The 21,380-nt window shown below is 39.3% G+C and overlaps 3 protein-coding genes across 3 annotated transcripts; 1 reads left to right on the forward strand and 2 right to left on the reverse strand.

The window, feature by feature from the left end:
- Positions 1-2,568: 2,568 nt before the first annotated feature.
- pigh (phosphatidylinositol glycan anchor biosynthesis, class H) lies at positions 2,569-5,093 on the reverse strand. Its single transcript, XM_041804753.1, has 4 exons — positions 4,609-5,093; positions 3,293-3,502; positions 3,063-3,146; positions 2,569-2,928 (listed from the first exon to the last, which is right to left on the reverse strand). Exons 1-4 carry the CDS (start codon positions 4,786-4,788, stop codon positions 2,857-2,859), a joined length of 546 nt encoding a protein of 181 aa, XP_041660687.1. The 5' UTR covers positions 4,789-5,093; the 3' UTR covers positions 2,569-2,856.
- Positions 5,094-6,039: 946 nt separating this feature from the next.
- On the forward strand, positions 6,040-14,097 carry zfyve1 (zinc finger, FYVE domain containing 1). Its single transcript, XM_041805238.1, has 13 exons — positions 6,040-6,342; positions 6,809-7,344; positions 7,434-7,677; positions 7,753-8,013; positions 8,434-8,648; positions 8,784-8,890; positions 9,305-9,413; positions 9,499-9,596; positions 11,010-11,127; positions 11,263-11,433; positions 11,547-11,727; positions 11,835-11,948; positions 12,566-14,097. The coding sequence occupies exons 2-13, from the start codon at positions 6,856-6,858 to the stop codon at positions 12,796-12,798; spliced, it is 2,340 nt and encodes a 779-aa protein (XP_041661172.1). The 5' UTR covers positions 6,040-6,342; positions 6,809-6,855; the 3' UTR covers positions 12,799-14,097.
- On the reverse strand, positions 14,033-20,885 carry wdr21 (WD repeat domain 21). Its single transcript, XM_041805239.1, has 13 exons — positions 20,450-20,885; positions 20,179-20,312; positions 18,775-18,932; positions 18,497-18,579; positions 17,964-18,066; positions 17,703-17,846; positions 17,423-17,472; positions 17,239-17,318; positions 16,903-16,995; positions 16,459-16,556; positions 16,170-16,346; positions 14,698-14,812; positions 14,033-14,580 (listed from the first exon to the last, which is right to left on the reverse strand). Exons 1-13 carry the CDS (start codon positions 20,560-20,562, stop codon positions 14,348-14,350), a joined length of 1,581 nt encoding a protein of 526 aa, XP_041661173.1. The 5' UTR covers positions 20,563-20,885; the 3' UTR covers positions 14,033-14,347.
- Between the last annotated feature and the right edge of the window lie 495 nt (positions 20,886-21,380).

Raw genomic sequence — 21,380 nt, forward strand, 5'->3', positions numbered from 1 at the left:
CTCCAACCCTTTCACTCCCACCATACCCTAATGATCCCACACCCAAAACAATTTAGGGGATTTCACTCTACAGCAACAATAAAAAAGTATAAAATATCAAACATTTTTAATGAAAACCAGGTGATACATGACGGACAGCAACAGTTGAGAGATGTTAAGAGAAAAGATGAAAGAAGTCATAGAATAACCAGAGATGAAGTACAAAAGTTAATGTGCAATTAGAGGCTGATTATACAGAGGGGTAATTAAGAGACCAGCCCTCTAGCTGTAGAAAGGCTCGCTGTGTTTTAGCTCTGCCAAACCTCCACACTATGATTTACACTCAGGGGGGCTGTGGGTTTATGACGCCTATTCAAGAGCCCTGAGGTGTCACTCTGGGTCACTCCCAGGTTTTTTCACCTCTCTTGGTTCCTGACTGTTTCACACCTCCAGGAGGGACTATTATCCTGTCAGAGGGCCACTCTTCACAGCAGCGTAACGCTTCGCCCCGTGAAAATCACACCCCTCTGCTTGTTTTGTTGGCCTGTGGAGCAAAGGGTTTACACACAGGTTTGACATGGAGCTGCAGCTGGTTACTGAGATTTAAAACGAATGGAAATGATAAGCAGGGGCAACACAGGCCAAAGGAAGGTCCCTGAACTTTAAACTGTCGGAAATGGAGGGCCATTAAACGTTTAGTGGTAACAGCCAAAAGGCATTTCAAGGCATTTTTTTTTACTCCTAGCAGCAGCTTATAAACACAGCCTTACAATTACCTCCATTTATTTACATTTAAGGATTTAGCAACTTGTTTAAGGTGCTGCTTTAAAGTAAGTACTGAGTAAAAATTATCCTGTTTTTAGTGGAGGTGGGCAGGCCTGCCCCCAGAATTGGCTGGGCCCCTGAAAACCCCCATCAATGGGCCCTCCCCAGTTCTGATTTATTGATTATAGTAATGTACGTGTGTTGCATCAGTAGCATTAGTGCTAATGGCTAACAGTTATCTCATTTTGGAGATGTGTCCAGCTATCATTGGGTTCTGAATTTTTGGCCCTTTTTAAACCATTTTCCCACACAGCTGGCCTCTTTTTGCATTTTTATAACCCATTTTTGCCACCTTTCGCTCATTTCTATCACTTTTTAAACACTTTTTACTACTGTTTCCAACCAGTTTTTGCCAACATTTCTACTTTTAACCAATTTTTCTCAATTTTGACATTTTTATGTCTTGATGCAGCAACTTTTTTGCACCTTTTGGACACTTCTTTCTCATATTTGCCACTCTATCTGATTTTTGCCACTTTTTAACCAATTTTCACCATTTCCCCACACATTTTGCCCCTTTTTGCATTTTTTTTAAACCCATTTTTGCATCCTTAACCCTTTTTTTTTGGCTTTGATTTTTTTTGTCAATTTTAACCAGTTTTTGTAATAATTATTTTTTCTTCACAGCTGTCTCATTTCCTACTACTTTATTTTCTGTTTTCTGACATCTGTACCCACTATGGCCCAGCTACAAAGTCCAACAGTACATGTTGTTAACAAAGGGTTTTTCTGTTTTAAGAAAAGGGTTTACATTTGTATTAAAGTTATATTGTTACAATGCATAAACAAATTGAGTTCTTTTTTATTTCTTTAATAGGGGTGACTATTTTTCAGGTTAAAAATAAAATACAGATATCACAGCTTAACTTTACAATGGACTATGAATTTGCTGACCTCCATGGGACCCCCGTTTGGCTGAGACCCAGAAAGCTCTCACCTTTATAACCCTAATGCACAGCCCTTGGGGCGGGCATTGCAGCGTAACTCACAAAATGAAACTCAGCAATGATCCATGTTTTTACTGGTAAGCTAAGGTCTTTCATAACTTAAAACTTAATTATAACTTGAAACTACTACTACTGACATCTACTCTGCATACATTGTTATTACTGTCACATTACAGGAGCATGAGGCAGCCCTGAGTGACATTTCTGAAAACTGGTCTGGTCTATCAACAGTCACAAGGAGCATTAAAGATCATAAACGTGACCAAGTAGCTCAAGGATGAAGTTTAATGTAGTTATGAGGAAGTGAAAATGCATCAAAGTAGAAAGGTGTGGTGGTTTATGTATAAATAGAGATAAACACCTTCAATAACTTTATAAGAGAGCTTCAAAGGTAAATTGAATAAAGCTTTGTCTAAATTAAAAAGCATTATTATATACTTTCTGTGCACCTTCAGTGATTTTATCCGAACCATTAATGTATTTTTAAGAGTTTGATTAGCACAGAAGCGTGAGTTAAGGGTGATGTCGCCCTCTACTGGGGAACACACAGTAAAGCTTTTAAAAAAATAAATCAGTACATGCACTGCCATCTGTAAAGGCAAATAAAGAAAAAACAATTTTAGTTTTGTTATATTTTATTGTAAATATTTTAATAAAAAAGAACAGATAGGGAATTCTTTTAAATCAAACAGAAAATGACATAAATAGTGAACTTGCATCTACAAATAAATACTTTTTAAATGTTGTCAAAGGAAATTTCTACATTTAGTTTAATGTCAGATAAAGGTTTGGCTCTTAAAGTTTATACAAGTACAAGTAGTCTAGCACCAGTGCTCATTTAATTCAAGTAGCTACATGTCAATACAAAGTAAATAAGACACTAATGTTGGTCAACAGATCAGAGTAATGAAATAGTTTTTGTTTATACAATTGGAAAAGGAGAAATATCCTGATACAAAACATAAAGAAAAACAAAATGTGTCTATTTTAAAACTAAACTCCCGTGTGTTCATTCATTCAAAGGAGATAACCTAAAACAGAGAAATATTACAAACATGTTGCCTAACCAGAAGCATGGCTAATGGATGACCAGCATTTCATTTCATCAGCACTTTGAAAGAATCTCCTGACAGCTCTTATAAACCTTCACCAGGCAGTTCAGCCTCGGCTTTGAACTCTGGAAAACAAAGATAGGGGGTTCATTAGAAACAGGTTACTGTGAGTACAAAGACAGAGAGGTAAACAAGGAAGAAAAAACAAATGTCATTTGCCAAGAGCATTTTGCCTTCACATAGATGCATGTAACCCTACCTGGAACAATGGCACAACACTTGACACTGCATTCGGCTCAGAGGGGTCCTTCAGCAGCACACACAGGTAGTAGATGATCTGTTGCTGTAATAAAGGATAATGCATCAAATCACTCATCTTTCAAAGGCATAACCATTTCCTGAGTATAGAACAATATGACTAATTTAGTAATAAGATTAATGTAAATTTGCATTAAAAAGGAGGAAAGAGTCATGCACTTCTTCATTTACCATGTGAACAGCTTCATTGATGACAATGTCCTTGATCTTGCTCATTTCAATAAATGTTGTAGTCTCTCGGCCTGAAGCGTAGCTGGACGACACCTGAATGCCCAAAGAGCCGATGATAAGCAAGGACTCATGGTCCACCTTCACAAAGTGGATGTGAAGCATCATGCCCACCAGGGTGACAAATATAGCACAGGACAACACTGCTGTGTTCTGCAAGGAGGAGAAGACAGTCACATGCTGATCTCATTCAGTATAAAATGTTTGTAGAAACCAACCCCAACATAAAAACTATGTATGTTACAAATGTTAACATTTACAGACCACAAAGAGCATGGCAATAAGGTTGTGAAAAAATATAATTAATTTGGCTTAACCAGAGAAAAACATGTTGATTTTTTTATGTATAAGTCACAATGTGTAAGCATAGAATCATTCAGTTTTGTTGAGGATTACAATCAAGACTGATTGTATATGTGGTGATGACCAGGGCTGGACACTTGGGGAGGGTTCTGTATGTTTGTATCCCGTGTTAAATAAAAAAACAACACAAATGTTAATCAAAAATGATATTAATCTGAATAGTAACTTATAAGTAAAGGTTACAATTCAATATTTTTAGTTGAGTATGAGACAATCAAGTGCAAAATACAGGCTTATAAGAGAAAATAAGATACAAATGAAAAGTACAAGGGGCAGTAGTTGCTACTAATAGTAGTGGGGCTACTAATGTCACTGTAAGTGGTTCATACTGAGGTAAAAAGGTAATCATAAGATTTGCTTTAATAGTAGCTTATGCTAATTTCACCTCAAGACTTCTTTATGGAAAACAGAACCATCAAAACAAATCTTCCATGTGAGTTTAACGTTTCTGGGCTTTTTTTGCAATGTGTAAAAAAACGATATGTTCACGTAAAACTGGCTATTAAACATCAGCATGTACATCTCATTGGTTTGGAAGAAATAATGAGAATCTTTTCTTGCTAAATCTTATCCTTCTGTTTGCTAAATTTCACATCCGTAAGTGCACATTTTTACATACATCACCTTTTCCCCTGTATTGAAAAAAGAAATTGAAATGTATACTTCTACTATATCAAGAAGTACTAACACAAAAGAAATGAAATCTTACAACTCCTGTCTATCCTTTAGGGTGTCTATTTAATCTATGTCTGTAAGATAATTGATTCAATGCGCCCCCTGGTACATTGCAATCTTGTACCTGACTGTTTTGTTAATCATTAGCTTTACTTTGTATTCATGTTTTTTGTCAGAACAATTGTTTGTATCGCTCAGTCATTGAATATTAGTTGTTTTACCTCTGTGAAGAAGAACACGGCGTATGCTAGGAGCCAAACAGAGCAGGTATACACCATCACCTTCACGATGGACACTTTAGCAGAGCTGACTGTGAACTCCCTGCACAAATCTGAGTGATTCTGGCAGTCCAGAGAGATGGCTTTGCCGTTAATGTCGGCGAAGGCTTCATCTTCCATCATAAATACAACAACAAGTGTAAAACTAGAAGACTAGCGAACATTAAGTCAACTTACAGTTAGCTTTACAAGCTAGCACTAACGACAGGTTAGCACTAAGCTAGCAGTGGGTATCTAGAACAGGCAAGGTCAGTCTATGTTAAGACATCAATTGTCGCTATTATAGACGAGAAAAGGAAATTACTCATACGACGCTTAGCATGCACTGTAAAATTAAACGTGGGAAAAACGCTGAAATATTCCTAGGAAAAGAAGTTACAGCTGAGTTGTTGCCAAAATAAATTCTCACGGTGGATGCACTTGTTATATTCACCGGGTTGTCCAGGTTAGAGTTCGCTGAGTTTAGATGAGGGGATTTTCCGATGTGTCTCGTTAATGTTTTCAAAAAAAAAAAGTGTATAAACATATGATACTGCAGTGATACTCACCCTTGGTCAACCAAAGAGCCAAACTGTTGATAAGATACCTTTGCAAGAGCCAAAAAATAAACCTGAGGAGTTGTATATCTGAACGCTCAACATGTTAAAGCACCCAATAATTCCTAGATAAAAACATAATCATCATAGCATGCGGAGAGCTTGGTTTCACCTTTCATTTTCATCATTTTTCTTTATCTATTGTAATTTAAGATAATTATTTGGGTTAAAAAGGATGTTTAAGCAACTTTTTATCCCCTGTGTCAACTCTGTCAGGTGATGGTTTTTGTTAATTTGACAAAAAAATGCATTATCGTCTGTTCAATTTATTCTGCTCATTTGTTAAAATACCAGCGAATATGCAGTAATGACCTATATATTTAAAAAGATTAGTTTTATGTGGTTAATATCAAATAAAAAGGGGTAATAATACATTTTGAGTATCGTTTCTGAATACCAGTACTAGATAAATTAAAACTTCACTTAAATGAAAAAAATAAAAATTAAATATTTTAGTGTGTCTAAAAGCTGAAAAAACAAGAGGGGGTGTGTGTATTATTTTACACTTTGCGTTTGTGTTGGCTGTTATCCCCGCTCACCTCACTTTTCGGTGTACGCAGGTTCATATAGAAGCATACCGCACCGCACAGCAGCTGGAGGGGGCAAAGCACCATGGGTAAACGGTCAGTTGCTAGCATGGATGGTAGCTCTCAGAAAGAAGAAGTTGATAGACGGCTATTATAAAACTAAATTTAAAACAAATTAAGGAGTAAAAGTAAGGGAATGTTCTAAAAAAAATGCTGTCAGAAACGATATGTAGGTTAATTGCGCTGGGTTTAACAGTTATTCACAACTGTTCATTCGTGTAGTTCCCAAAGCCTCACTTTCCCATAATGCGTTGCGTTTGTTTGACTTTTGAACTCTGGATAAAAACAAGCCGATCAGCTGATGTAAAAGCAACAACATCAACAGGGGTCTGACACCAAATAGCTCTGCTAGCTGAGTTTCTCACTAACGTTAGCTGTCTGTGTCGGTCTGTCGGCGGTGCTAGACTGAATACGTGTCCACTTTTAGACCGTGATGAGGCAGCACTTTAGTTCACCAGTCAGTCGACGTCGGTCGGACCAGTAGCCACTGCTAGGTCAGTCTATTCAAACGAAGGTTGTTTGTTTCTATACGAGAGTGTCTCTTTGTGTTGTTAATGGTACATAACGCATATATTACTGAGTTTCGGGGCGTGTTTTCTAACATTATTACGAGCCCACTCAGCAACTTCTAAAGAGCAACTTGTGAGCTAAGCTGCATCATTACTAAACCAAAACAAGAGAAGCAGGGTAGCTAATGTTAGCTAGCAAACTGCTGTGCCAAAACATAGTTATTACGAATCTGGACAAGTGTGTTTAAAATTGGCATCCTGCCGCTCCTGTATTACCTTGTAAATATCCTCATTTAGAGTAAATAGAAATAGGTTCAAGCCATACATTTCTCAGAACTTTTTGAATGTGTTGCAGACTTGACTTTTTGGTGTATTTCCACAACTTCTTTGCAGGCAGAGTGTGTGTTAACAAGGTAATAACTCTGAGTGTTCCTCTTCATTTCATCTGTAGTCCTAGTTGGTGTTAGTAACCTGTCGACCTGTCCTGTTGGGGTTGAGATGAGTGGTCAGGGTCCAGCTGTAGACAAAGGGATGAACACTGTCCTGGGCTGTCAGGAGAGCTACGCCTGTGGAGGTTCAGACGAGGCAGCGTTTGAATGTGATGAATGCGGCAGCTTGCAATGTGTCCGTTGTGAACTGGAGCTTCATCGCCAGGAGCGGATGAGGAATCACGACCGGGTTCGGATTGCACCGGGACACGTTCCTTTCTGTGACTCGTGCAAAGGTGACAGCAGCTGCCCTGTCAACGGAGGGCGTCTCAGAGCGGTGGTGCGCTGCCAGGGCTGTAAGATCAACCTGTGTTTGGACTGCCAGAAACGCACCCACAGCGGAGTCAACAAGAGGAAGCACCCTCTGACACCTTACCCACCCGCCAAGGCTCCACAGGATAACAGTATAGGTGCAGGGGATTCTCAGATGGAGATCCTGAAGGCAGAGCTAGAGAAAGTATGCAGCTTCCTTTTGGTGGATGAGAGGGAGGAGATGCAGGTAATCAATATGAGCATGTTTCCATCTCTTGTTAGTGCCTCATTAATGGGCTTTCAAGATGATGGTGCTAATCTTCTGCTGACTTTTAGGTAAAGAATGAAGAGGAATTTGTGAGCAGACTGGGCTGCAAGCCGGATGAGCTCCTTAAGGTGGTGTCCATCTTTGGAAACACTGGGGAGGGCAAGTCCCACACTCTGAACCACACATTTTTCCTTGGAAGAGAGGTTTTCAAAACCTCACCCACTCAAGAGTCATGCACTGTGGGTGTATGGGCAGCTATGGACCCTGTGCACCGGGTGGTGGTAATCGACACTGAAGGCCTTCTAGGAGCTGGTATGGAATTAACAGTAGATTTGCTCTATGTCATGGTTTAAAAAGGTATTCACTGCAACTTTTTGTTTCCACCAGGGGCCAATCAGGGCCAGCGAACAAGACTACTCCTCAAAGTCTTAGCCATATCTGATGTGGTCATCTACAGAACCCATGCAGACCGTCTCCATGATGATCTCTTCAAGTTTCTTGGTGATGCGTCAGATGCCTACCTAAAGCATTTCACGAAGGAGCTGAAGGCGACCACCACCCGCTGTGGTCTGGATGTCCCATTGTCCACTCTAGGCCCTGGAGTTATCATTTTCCATGAGACGGTCCACACCAAGCTGTTAGGGTCAGGTAGATGGAGGTCAACTTTTATTCTTTGGAGCCTTGATTTTCAACTGCTGGGTCGTGACCAAAAATTGGGTTGTGAAGCCATTTTCAGTGGGCTGCAGATGTATGCCTGGAAATAAAGTATGTGTCAAAAAGTACATGGTAGGCTTATATCTTCATCTCTTTGTTCTGTTACATTTTTGTTCTGTTTCATATCTAAACTGCCCCACTTTTCAGGAAAAAATGGTGTTATGATGAGAAATTCAAGAAATTTGGGATGCAATTTTATCATTGAGGAGGTTGCAGTGGGTCCTGGCAATAAATCAGTTGAAAACAACTGCCTTAGAATATACTTTGTCAGTATTTAATAAATGAGAGCTGCCTACATTTGTTGAAATGTGTTATTTGTATCTCTTCTTTACTCCATTTATCTCTGATCTCTAGACAAACCGTCTGAATCAGCTGAGCGTCTTCTCCAGGAGCGTTTCAGAAAACTAGGTCTGTTTCCAGAAGCATTCAGCTCCATCCAGTACCGTGGAACGCGGACCTACAACCCCCCCACAGATTTCAGCGGTTTGCTGCGCAGCCTGGAGCAACAACTGGATAACAACACCACCCGCTCTCCACGCTCCGCTAGTGTTATCTACAAGGCTCTGCAGGTAATAGTGCTTAAATCCTGTACTCCTAATTTTGTATAAATGTTAAAGGCATTCAAATAACGGCATAAGTCAGATACTGTAGTTGACGGTTTTAAATCCTCTTGTTTCTTCATCTTTTATTGCCCTTTCATTTAGGCGCTGAGTGAGAGCTTCAGTGGGGAGATCCCTGATGAGCACATGACTAGTAACTCCTTCTTCCCTGATGAGTACTTCACCTGCTCATGTCTCTGCCTCAGCTGTGGGTATGTTCATCTCTCTCCTTGCTACAGTCCACTAATTAAAAAACAGAAATTAATGGCAAAAATTGTGTCATATATTGTAACTTGAATTAAGTCTGAAATACCAGAGCAGCTTTCTGTGGTATAATGGAGTGTCTCACAGCCACACTCACAGGATGTAAATATTTGTTTATGTAAGCCAAAATTAGTGCCAATTAGATACACAGAACTTTTGATAGGTAGACAAAGAATATGTGTCAGCCAGGACTGTATGTGGCATCCTTTTACCTTTTTTATGTATATATTGACAGTATTGCAAGTAATCTAAATATTATTTGACTAAATTGTTAAATTATGATTGATATTTTCTTGAAATATTGAATGTCCTGAAAATGTAGAAATATTTTCGGTTTTTGTAAACAAATCCTGGTCCTTCAGTTCAGGCTGTAAGAGAAGCATGAATCACCTGAAGGAAGGACTTGACCATGAAGCCAAACATCGCTGCCGCTACTCCGCCCAGTACGACAACCGCATCTACACCTGCAAGGTAAGCACAAACTCATACATACCACATGGATCTGTTGATATATGCCACTTAAGCAAATTCTGAGTGTTTGTGTTGACCTTATCAGGCCTGCTATGAAGGAGGGAAGGAGGTTATAGTTGTTCCAAAGACAACTGCGTCATCGGACTCACCATGGTTTGGTCTGGCCATTTATGCCTGGTCTGGGTGAGTCTGGCTACCAACAATTAGGATGAAAAGATTAGTAATGTCTTGCTTGTTAGCAGAAATAATTAAATCATATGGAGGAGAAAAAGAAAATATCAAAGAGTTGAGCCACTTGGTATTCTGTAGAAATTCTTTCATCCATTATTTGGGTCAAATTTACCTCTGGTTATTGCTTTAAAGCTTGTGCGATGAAATGTCAAGAACTGGAGTGAGAAATATCATCAAGAAATTCAAAGACAGCCACACAGTACAGAACAAGCCTAGCAAAGGTAGGAAGAGAAAGATTTCAAAGACTCTGGAAAGAAAACTAGTGAGAGATGTGCCTAACAACTGCAAAGATACTAGAGAATGACTTCAGTAATTGTAGTCTCAAAGAAGACAACCACTAAAGTCCTGCACAGGAATGGACTGAGAGGCTTTAGACCAAGGAAAACTCCACTTCTGCAGAAGAGACACCTTCAAGTCAGGCTGAAGTATGCTAAGAACAACCTGGATTGTGTGCACTGGAAGTGTGCCCTTTGGTCTGATAAGACCAAACTAGAGCTAATGTTAAAAAAAAAAGGGAATGATGGCTTGCCCGTTAACTTATCAAAAACAGTCCATAGTATAGATGGCAGTGAGAACTGAGAATCCAATGCACTCTGATGTAATAAAAATCCTTTGTTAAACGGGATATCTACGCTTTTCAACTCCCAACGAGTCTTCATCAGGACATAATGAGCTGATAAAAAACACATCTTTAAGTACCAAACTTTGGCCATGGAGATGTTGCTTATGTTTGGAGAAAGAAAGGAGATGCATATAACCCAAAGAACACCGTCCCCACAGCGAAACATGGCGAGTGGGAGTATTGTGCCGTGGGGATGCTTCAGTATGTCTGTAACCGGGAATCTCATAAAGGTGGAAGCAATCATGAAGAAAGGAGGACGTGAAGATTTTGAAAGAAAACCTCAAGCAGTCAGCAGCAAAACTGGGTCTGGATCTTGTCTTCAACACGACAGCAACCCAAAACATATGTGAACTACTTCTGGAAGACCAAAGTGAACATTATTGATTGGCCTCCTCAAGATTTGATGGTCTTCAAATGTGGATGAACTTGAGAGATTGGCCAGGAGACACATCTAAGACTTGCTGAAAACTACAACAAATGACTGCAGGCTGTTATCCAGCAAAAAGGAGACACAACTAACTATTAGCATTAGTATCAGGGTGGCTAATAATTTAGACCCTGGTAGATTTTTGTTTTTGTTAAATAATGTAGTTTTAGTGTAGTAATTTCGCCCTCATTTGTATATTATTGTGGGTAACAAAAGCCAGAAAATAAATAAGACTTTTTGTGATGTACAGTAAGTTTTTTAAGATGGCACAATGAATCCCTTTGGTTTTGGAACTTAATTTCTCTGTTTTGTACAGGTATGTCATAGAGTGCCCAAACTGTGCGGTGATCTATAGAAGCAGACAGTACTGGTATGGAAACCAGGACCCAGTGGAAACAGTTGTGCGGACAGAGATCCATCATATCTGGCCTGGGGTAAGAATACGGTGGAGAGGTCTAGAGGTGTTAAAACATGTTTCTTTAACCGCACGAATGTGCAGAATGAGGAGCACATAAGATAGAATTTTTTAAAGAAGGTATTTTTATTTACCTCTAAACGTCTTCTTTCAGTCCGATGGATTTTTGAAAGACAACAACAATGCTGCTCAGAGGTTGCTGGATGGAGTCAAATACATTTCTCAGTCTGTGTCCGAACTCAGCGTCAAACCTGCCAAAGCAGTTACCTCCTGGCTTACCGATCAGATTGCTCCTGCGTACTGGAAACCCAACTCCCTTATCCTGGTACATCAACATAAAAAAACTTTAACAGTGTTTAATCGTTGCAGTGGCAAAATTTTAACAAGAAACCTTGAAATGAATTTGATTTAAAGTTTTCTGCTGTTTTTGTGTCCTAGAACTGCTCCAAATGTGCTGAAGAGTTCCAGCCGAATGACACAAAGCACCATTGTCGTGCGTGTGGTGAGGGCTTCTGTGACTCCTGCTCCTCAAAAACCAGACCCGTCCCAGAGAGGGGCTGGGGTCTAGCCCCTGTTCGAGTGTGCGATGCCTGTTTCCACAACAGAGGAATCTCAACTGGTAAAAGAAACTAGTTTCTCTTTGTGCAGTCCATCTAATATAGGCCTAGATGCTTGAACACATCTTATGGTTTGATGTAATCTTGTGTGATTGTGTTCCTGCTGCAGAGCTGCTGGATGCTGCCTTGGAGGAGGAGGGGGGTACCCTGATAGCCAGGAAGGTCGGAGAGGCGGTTCAGAACACTTTAGGAGCTGTAGTTGGTGCCATTGACATACCTCTTGGTGAGTAACATTAACAAAACTCTCTCATTAAGATCGAGGTTTAAGACTGCTTGTCGAAATGCATTCGATGTGTCTTTTGAACTGCCTTACCCAGAAGTGAAAGGGCTTGAAGGGACATTTTGAGTGCTGACCCTTCAGTTTTCTTTGAAGTCTTTCTAGTCATGCACTTTAAGAAGTTTGATCACTTGAGTGTGCTCCTTTTTGTCTTGGTTTTTTATAACAAATGTATTTCAGTTTCTATCAGCCCTAAAAAAAAAAAAGCATTATCGGTTGACCCCTACTCAAAATAGTAGTTTGATGGATCCAGTTTACAGCACGGTCTCTTAAAAGTCCACATTAATGTGATGATCCTTTGCTGAAATCACTTACCTCCTTATTGTTCAACCCGAGTAAAAAGTACAATTCAATTAGACTTTAAACTGCAGGAATCTCTTTCATCTGGTATGATTTCCTTGCTCTCAAGACAGAGGCATTTGATTCATTCTTGTCTGATTGAAACTCCTCGCAAGCTTTAACCTCCATTTTAAATTTGTTGCTGAAGTTTTTTTGTGTTACTAAAATGTCAGTAGATAGGTTGACAAATAAATCATTTGAAATCCCACTCCCTCTTCATTCAGGCCTGGTGAAGGACGCGGCTCGCCCAGCTTACTGGGTCCCAGATCAGGACATCGTCTCCTGCAGCGAGTGCCAGCGGGAGTTCTCCCCTCGCCTCTCCATCCATCACTGTCGTGCCTGTGGGCAGGGTGTGTGTGACGACTGCTCTCAGGAGCGTCGTGCGGTGCCCTCCCGTGGCTGGGACCACCCGGTGAGGGTCTGTAACAGCTGCAACCAGAAACCTGGAGAGCTCTAGCAGGACGAGGAGGCTGAGGCCAACAGCCTCCAACACTGAAAACTGGAAATACTGTTTCGACTTCAAGGCTATTATATTTTTTTTATCGCCACTGGAGCGGGTGTGGCAGGTTGGACTCTGAGTATCATTTTTAAAGCTGTCCTCGCATCACATCAGTCCCAATTTCACTTAAATTTGCCTCTAATTTACACTGTGAAGTATACCAGTCAGACTGAATCTTTAATATCAAGAAGTTAGTAAGTTAAAGGACCTTTAGGTGAAAGTCAGACAAATTTCCGTCCTTTAAAACTGATCCCCATGCACATGAAGCCCTGACACCTTTGACAATCCTTCCCTGTGTAACTAGAGCACCTTTTGTCGTCAGATACTACATGTTAACCAGTTTATTATCAGAAGTACTGACAGAGCATCTTAATCTGACTTTAGGTTTGCACTTTGATTCTCAAAGCTCTGGATGTAGCATTCAGTGTTCGCTATAGAGGAAAACAACAGATAACTTGAAAATTAATCCACCTCAATTGAATGGATGTCAGCCAGCTTCCCTCTGCTTTTCTTGATTCAAACAATCGGAAGCCAATGATGAACTGTAGCACAGAGATGCATTCCAACTAAAATAATAATGACTTAGTGTTTCCTACTTACATAATCCTTAGTGGTTGTTTGTGCTTTTGAATTGGCAGATTGTAATAGAGCAGCCTTAATAAAGCTGTCTGGATTGACTGTTTAAATTTTACATAGATCATAAATATAAGGGATAAAGTTTACTTTATTAGGGATATTTTTAAATGGCCTCGTTTCTTTTAAGATGTCAAAACTACTATCGAGAGAAACCTGACTGCAGTGTAATGAAACAGTCTTGCTTTTAGAGTGGCTGGCTCACAGTAGCTGATGTAGTTTAAAAAAATAAAGACTTCAATGTGTCTTTGAGGCTGGCCCCTCAAAACAGGAGAAGAGTAAGTCATTACTCTGTCTACTCAGGCTGTGTAGCAATGTTAGCAATGATGATGTTGCCTTTACTGCAACGAGACTGTACTTGACCACTGTCTGATAAATACAACATATGACGTTACCGAAGTGTTATATCAGACATAGTGATGCTTATCCTTGGGCTTTTTCGGTGACTGATCAGGAGAGTGTGTTTGGTTTTGATGTCACAACACATAAGCTGAAATAACAGTAAAGGAGCTCTTTGGCATCTCAGAAGGAGATGTTCAATTAAATATCACAAGGAACAAATCAATCAATACTTTAATGTTCTTGTATGCTCATAATGTACGTATTAAACTGCAGAAAACCTCAGTGTTTGCTGATTCTTTTTGAAATAATACAAGAAATAGAAAATTTGATTTGTGGTATACATTTTCACATCAAAGACATCCTCAACTACATTAAAAATTAAGAGCACTTTTTGTAAAGGTTACACAAACCACTCCAAACTTTCATTATTCTTTACACATGGCACCAACAAGTAATTCAAATTTAATGTAACCCTGAGATTTAAAGTTCATTTTAGCACAATGAAACATATTTATGAGATGACCATTTTCCCCTATAAGTCCACCTGCTGCACTGCTTCTTCCTGGTAGTCAGTGTTGTATGGGAAGTAGTAAAGATCATGTTTGACGGCCATGAGCAGGCCAGGGAGACCCCTGCAGCCGCCCAGTTTGGATGAGAAGACCACGCTGGGTATCAGGTCGTTTGCTGCAGGGTGGGGAGATGGGATAGTCCTGAGCAGGAGTCCGTCTTTTAAGCTCCATAATCGTGTGTAGCAATCCTGTCCAACTGATGATTGAGACAGAGGAGGCAGAAATAGTAAGTCAATAACAAACAAGCACTAAAATATATTATCTGACAGTCTGTTAGTGTTTGTTTTTAATAGCATGCATTGTTCTCTCCTACCTGCCAACAGAAGCCCCTCTGGCTCATTGACATGGATGGGAAGGTAGGCGTGCTCGTTGTAGTGTCCTTTATACTCCTGCACTGGCTTCGTCACCCTGACATCCCACAACTTAATCTGCATATGAATACAAAACACAGCACAAAAATAAATCAGAGGATCCACTTGGATAGTCTTATAAATATCTTCTTAAGAAGCTGAAGAGAGGCTAGATAAAAATAAATACTTTTGGGTTAATAGCTCAAATGAACAAACATCTGGCAAAGAAGACTCGGGACTGTTAAGCAGCTAGAATCCTACATCAGACAAGAATTGACCAACATTCCTCTTGCAAAACTCCAGCAAGTAGTCTCCTCACTTCCCAAATGTTTACAGACTGTTGTTAAGCAAAGATGGGATGTTCCACAAAGGTAAACATGGCCCTGCCTGTCCCTACTTTTTTTAGATGTGTTGCTGCAATCAAATTCAAAATGAGCTAAAATTTTTAACCAAATGGCAAAATGTCTCAGCTTCAAAATCTGATATGTTTTTTAGGTTCTATTGTCAATAAAATATGGGTTAATGGATTTGTACATGATTGCATTCTGTTTTATTTTCATTTTGCACGGCGCCCCAACTTTTTTTGGAATTGGGGTTGTACATTATGGGGGCAGCAACACTGAAAATAATCTGGATTCAGTCCTTAATCTCAGTGTTTTTAAAGGGATCCAGTTCTGAAATCTGGTTGCACAGCTGGAAATATTTCTTGACAGGAGAGAAGTCCAGTACGGAGAAATTTACCAAAGAGTGCCCTTTAAGTAAATCCAATATTTTGCTTTAACAAAATGAAGCCAGCCAACTAAGTGGCACAATGACAAGTACAACATCTTTCAATGGTGATAAATCCAGAAGCACTGTAATACACAGCATCCACAGCCAAAAGAGGTTTATCATAGTTTGAACGATCTATTTTTCTGACAGTACACACAAAAGTAATAACTTTTTGAAACAAATAAGAAAAAAATTATATCAAGAGCATGAGTATTCAGGTGAAACATGGTGCAAACACAGGCACTATGTAAACATGAAAGCAGAGTTGGCTTAAAAATTGAGTTATAGCAATTATTATACACTGACTTATGTTGATCATCAATATTTAAGATTATCGCACTTTGTATTGTATTCTTACATCTTGCAGGCCCACAGACCCAAAACCTAGTCAACACACCTGCAAACAAAACAAAACATCTGTAACAAGAGCTAAGGTATCACCATCTAGTTTTAAAACATCTATTTTTTTAATATTATTTTTCAGGATTTATTTTTGGGGCTTTTGGCCTTTATAAGAGGGTTACGACAGTGGATAGAGCCAGAAACAGGGATGAGAGAGTGGGGAATGACATGTGGTGAAAGAGCCATGGGCCAGACGTACCAGGGCTGACTGGGTGCATGCCGCGCAATCTAACCACTATGCCTCTTAATTTCAAAGCCTTACCTGGCCCAGCATGTCAGCTGCCAGCAGGTAGTTCTCATCCTGCAGGACACGAACAGATGTAATGGCTGATTCTTGATGGAAGCGGCTAGTCTTGGAGCTATGATCTCTGCGGACACGCTGCCGAAGATCAATGCTGAAGATCTCTCCTGATCTGCAGCCATTAAACAACACAGGAACCTACAAGAAAGAAACCGTGCATTCTAGATTTCTCGTTTCTTTCTCGGATAATCCTTGTTACAGTATTTGAAGAATGAACTCAAATATAACTATAATAGACCAGACAACTCACTCTGTGGGCAAACTGCTGAGCCAAAACATCGCTGCCGGTGCTGTACGTCTGTGTCCGACCGGTCTCTGCATCCTTCACGATCACCCTGCGAGACAGACCTGCACGCATACCAAGAAGGATGACTCATTCTGGATTATTACAACAGTGTAGAAAAATGAATGCACAAGTCACAAACAATAGATTAAAATTCTAACAAAGTACAGCATATGCACTAAACAATCAGCTAGAAGGAGACAATTTGAAAAAAATATTTTGAAAAAAAAGTGAAAATATTTGCTCAATCTTAAGTGCGACTCATGAGAGCTTTAAATCCTTATTCTATAATTAGAGAAAAACCAAACAAACTCAGAATCCTACAGAGAGCTGTGAATGACTATTGCTGGATCACGATTTTCATATTTGAACATTAATATACAAAATAAAACTTTGTAGGCTGGCACAGACCAGTGCTGAAGGTCTTGTCAAACTGGGGGTTGAGACACCAGGCACATGACCAGGCTGAGGAGATCTTAAAGCTACACAGCATCCCAGGCTGGTCTGAGGAACAAGAGGAGGAATGTTAAAATAATAAAGAGAACAAACAATGTTAACAGAAATTTGAGTGTTTTTACCACTATTTACCTGCAAACTTACAAGTACACATAACAAATGTAGTATTTTGATTGCTAACGCTTATCCCGTAGCAAAGACTTACAAATACAAAGTAAACATAATCTACTTTAATGAATAATAAAAAAGTGCAAGTTGTGTGAAACTAAAAGAGACTGTGATCAATACAACCTGGGTTGGAGTTGCTGAAGAGGGAAGCGGGAAGTAAACTGACACAGCCGGGGGTGTCTGCTGCTCCGACCAGACACAGCCTGAAAATCGTCTGAGTCAAGAAAATAAAGCAGGGCTCCGGCTAGATTTTTTTCAGTTTTAAGATGTAAATTTTCTAAAGGTGTCGACGAAAGCAAAAGGATACAAGACATGGGAGTCAGGGTAGTTGACTGAGGCCCAGCAAATGGAATTCACCTGAAACATATTTACAAACAAAATGTCACCATGCAGAATTTTACAGATAAACTAAATGTTCCTCTGTATTTCAGCTTTAATGGGAATTCAATTGGTTAAGAGCTTTGGTGCAATGAAGGATAACCCAAGTAACAAGGCTCCATAAAAAAGTTGGGTAGAGCATGTATACACCTTATTGTATAATGTCTACATATCCAGGGTTACTGCTCTAGCTCCTGAATAAAGCCCACCTTTCGGTTAGTGAAGTACAGGTTGTCACACATTTCCACAGACAGAGAGCCTCTGCTGCTGCTGCTGAAGTTCATGATGCCGTACTTGCAGCCTCCATGTGACACATCATTGACTGTGAAAACACGCTCGCATGCAGAGTCGCCCTAAATAAATGAGATGAATAAGGACTGAGATATTTTTGAAGGTTGTTACTTCCATACAGTTATTTTAGCTGCAGTGATAAGTAGGTGGATGAATAGCATTTGTGTGTTTATTCTTACCACAATAAGCCTGAAGTTGTCAGTGTTTGGGCTGCTGTTGTCCGAGCTTTGGATCTCCAGTTTGTGGCGTCTCATTGCACTGACCTTCACCTCATGGACCAGCCTGGGTACACACAGGACCATGGTAACAAAGTGGAGACCCATCTGTGAATAGTCCACTTACCAGTAATCTCTGAAATTCAACTGTTTCATATTTATGGATGTTTTTTAGTAGGGTGGATATAAATTTAATTGTTTCCTCTTGTATATGGTTTGAATTAACATATTTAAAACAGTAAGGAAACATTTTAACATGGCTTTTTGTTTCTTTTTCAGCTTTTTTTTTAAATGCTGTCAAAGTTGATTAGTTTTGTTATTAGTAGCCATACACTCCTATGAAAAACTATTCTCCACATACAGAACTGATTATCATTAAAGTTAGGCTTTCTTTTGCTGGGGTTGCGTTGTATAATGTACCACAGCTGTGGCCATTCTAATGTGTGTAGCATACACAAAAACCAGCTCTTTGTACACACAGCAGTATAGTGCGGTACCTGCAATAGGAGTTCTCTGGTAACAGGCCAAGATGTCTTTTCTGCAGCAGCAATGAAGTGTTCAGTCCTGTTCTTGGAGCTTTCTGTGAGGACAAAGCAAAACAAGTTCCATCATTAAACAGGCATAAAGGACAGAGAATGTGTTTGCATTTTAGCAACAGTGAAAGAAGATAAGTCTCTCGCATTTTCCCATTGGCATTTGCAGGCCATTACATAATTAACCAAGACTATGTACATTTACCAGGCCTTGTTTGAGTAGCACCACTTTTCAGACTCACTTTTCTGGGATTCTCATCTTCTACAAGCATCTTGTTTCTTTGTTTCTCTCGTTCTTTTTCTTGCAGCTGCTCTCTGGTCAGTGGGTTACAGTTGTTGTGTCCTGGCAGTAAGCGGAAGTAACGATTTTTCTCTGGGTCAAAGTAGAAACCAGGCAGCTCTGGAAACAGGACAGGAAATACAGAATGTAGTACATAGTTGTTTTCTTGGAAAGACCAACCATTAAACAGTCAGGGGTGGAAAAGTATAAGGCTATTGAACTCAAGTTAAAGTACAGTTACTCTGGTTAAATCTTAATTCTAAGTTAAAGTACTGGATCAATAAATCCATTCAAATAAAAGTAACTAGTATTTCATTTTAAGTTTACTTTAAGTACTCACTGGCTACAGAGGCTGAACAATTTGGGAAATTAATCTAACTGTGATTTGTTTCCCTTTTATGCATTTGCGATTTTCATGCAACTGTTTTTTTTTTTTAAGTTTTTCATCTTTTGTTTTTTTTAACAAACACAAGCAATAAATCATTCTGTAATATAACCAGATTTTTTTTAGATGGAATAAACATAAACGTGTTTCCTGTAGGCCAGGCTTTTGTGGTAGGACAACATAACACGATAACTAAATCAGTATGAATTACATATCTGTATGCATTTACTTTAATTAAAGTTGTAAATGTACTGATTGTTTATACTTTAAGCCAATCATCATGAAAACTAATTTTTAAATAATAATCAACTTAATGTATTGAGGAGAATGATCATTTTCATCTTAAATATGGAAAACATTTACAAAATAAGAAAAGTTGGATTTTTGCAAACTATTCTGAAAATAAAAAGATATTTCAGCGTTTTCATAATGTGTAGAGAATGATATCTCTGCTAAAAAAAAAAAAATAGTATGAAACTGTTTTACACACATTTCAAGTCAAAGAAATATTGCAGCATCTCTGATATAGAAATTAAGTTGGACATATAACAATGCAATACAAATCTGGATTAATTGCTCAGCATTAGTTGCTACTGAGGAGTTGTACAGTAAAATTGAACTTTCCTTATTGGCAATTTACAACATGAGAATATGGATCTCTAACCAGGTTTTCCAGGTAAAGCCACACTGCTACAATAAAGAAAAATATAACAGCTGTTTTGGGATGTAATGTTGAATCATTCTTTCACTGTGCGCTACTATACCACAAGAGTATGGTACTCAACTACTGTTACTCTGGTTAAAACTTACTTGAGTAGAGGCACAGTTACTGATTTCAAAATGTACTCAAAAGTACAGGTATAAAACCCAAACTATCCAATAAAAGTAATTTGAGTAAACGTCATTATTTACTTCCCACCTCTAAAACTGTCCATTTAAGTATACTACACAATAATGAAAGGGTTTATAGTTAGTTCTTACCTGGTGCGGCACTGCTGGCATTAGAAGAGGAAGCTGCAGAGGAGGAGGAGGATGGGGTTGAGGAGGAGGATGCCTGATCTTCATATCTCCTCTGGGGTGACCTGTGGTAAGGCCCTGAATCATAATATCCAGACCTGTGCAAAGAAAGACACAGCATGTTAAGTTGAGGTTAAATGGCAAGGACATGCAGTCTCTGTTGTGACAGTTCTGATTGGTAACACGTTTCAGCTATTTCACCTTCAAGTCAATCTGTTATATCTCATTAGCATACCTTTGATCTTCCTGTGTTGATCTCTGCCTGTTATTTCTGTACCAGCCGTGACGATGACCAGCTCCCTGTCTCCTGTGAGGTCTTTGCCCCTCTCGCCAGTTCCACTTCTTCATCTCTGCTGTGAAGTAAAGCTTCTCACAAAGGCTTTTATTTCACTCACTTCCTTGTGTTTAAGGCTTTCAGAAGTCGCATGTTAGCTTGTAGTGCAAGTTGTTGTCATTAGCTCTCTCGAGCTTTCGCTAACCACGCGCCTTCCTTGTCAACTTTATGATAATAACGAACTTTAAAATAAAGAAAATTTAAAAGATAGCTTCATTTGATCGACCAAAGCGCCTTCCGTTCATGGGAAATCTTGTTTTCTCCTGAAACGTAGTAATTTTGACACCTCATGAGCTAACTATGCTAACTACAGGACATTGAGTTCCTGCCATTTTGTCCCGCCTTCACATGTCATTGATTGGCTGACGGCTAACAATAGGTCGTGACGTTTTCGTCATTCATTGGTTTTTTCCATAGTGAGCATAAGAGCCACGCATCAAAATAATATTTGTTTTTATGTGATAAACAAATGAAATTAAACACAATTGCGATAAATATGTTTATTTTAATTTAATGAATCCCATCCTGTTCTCATTCACACGCGATTAATTGAAAAGTAAAAGATTATTGCTAAGTTGTTAATGTCTAACAGCAATCTAAACCCATAATGCAGCCAAACGCCACGGTAAAGCTACTGATATGAGAAATGTATATCCATATGTGATTCTACGATCAAATAATGACATATGGTTTTAATACAGATAAATTATGACCATTCTAAGAACAGGGCCATTGATTTTGACAGATTTCTCCAAAGCCACGCCCCTTGTCTTGATGCTTATGTTGTATTGGTGGGGAGCAGAGTGCCCACGACCGCATTGGCTGTTGTGTT

The sequence above is a fragment of the Cheilinus undulatus genome, linkage group 14 (assembly GCF_018320785.1).
Source record: "Cheilinus undulatus linkage group 14, ASM1832078v1, whole genome shotgun sequence".
In the NCBI taxonomy this organism is placed as follows: domain Eukaryota; kingdom Metazoa; phylum Chordata; class Actinopteri; order Labriformes; family Labridae; genus Cheilinus; species Cheilinus undulatus.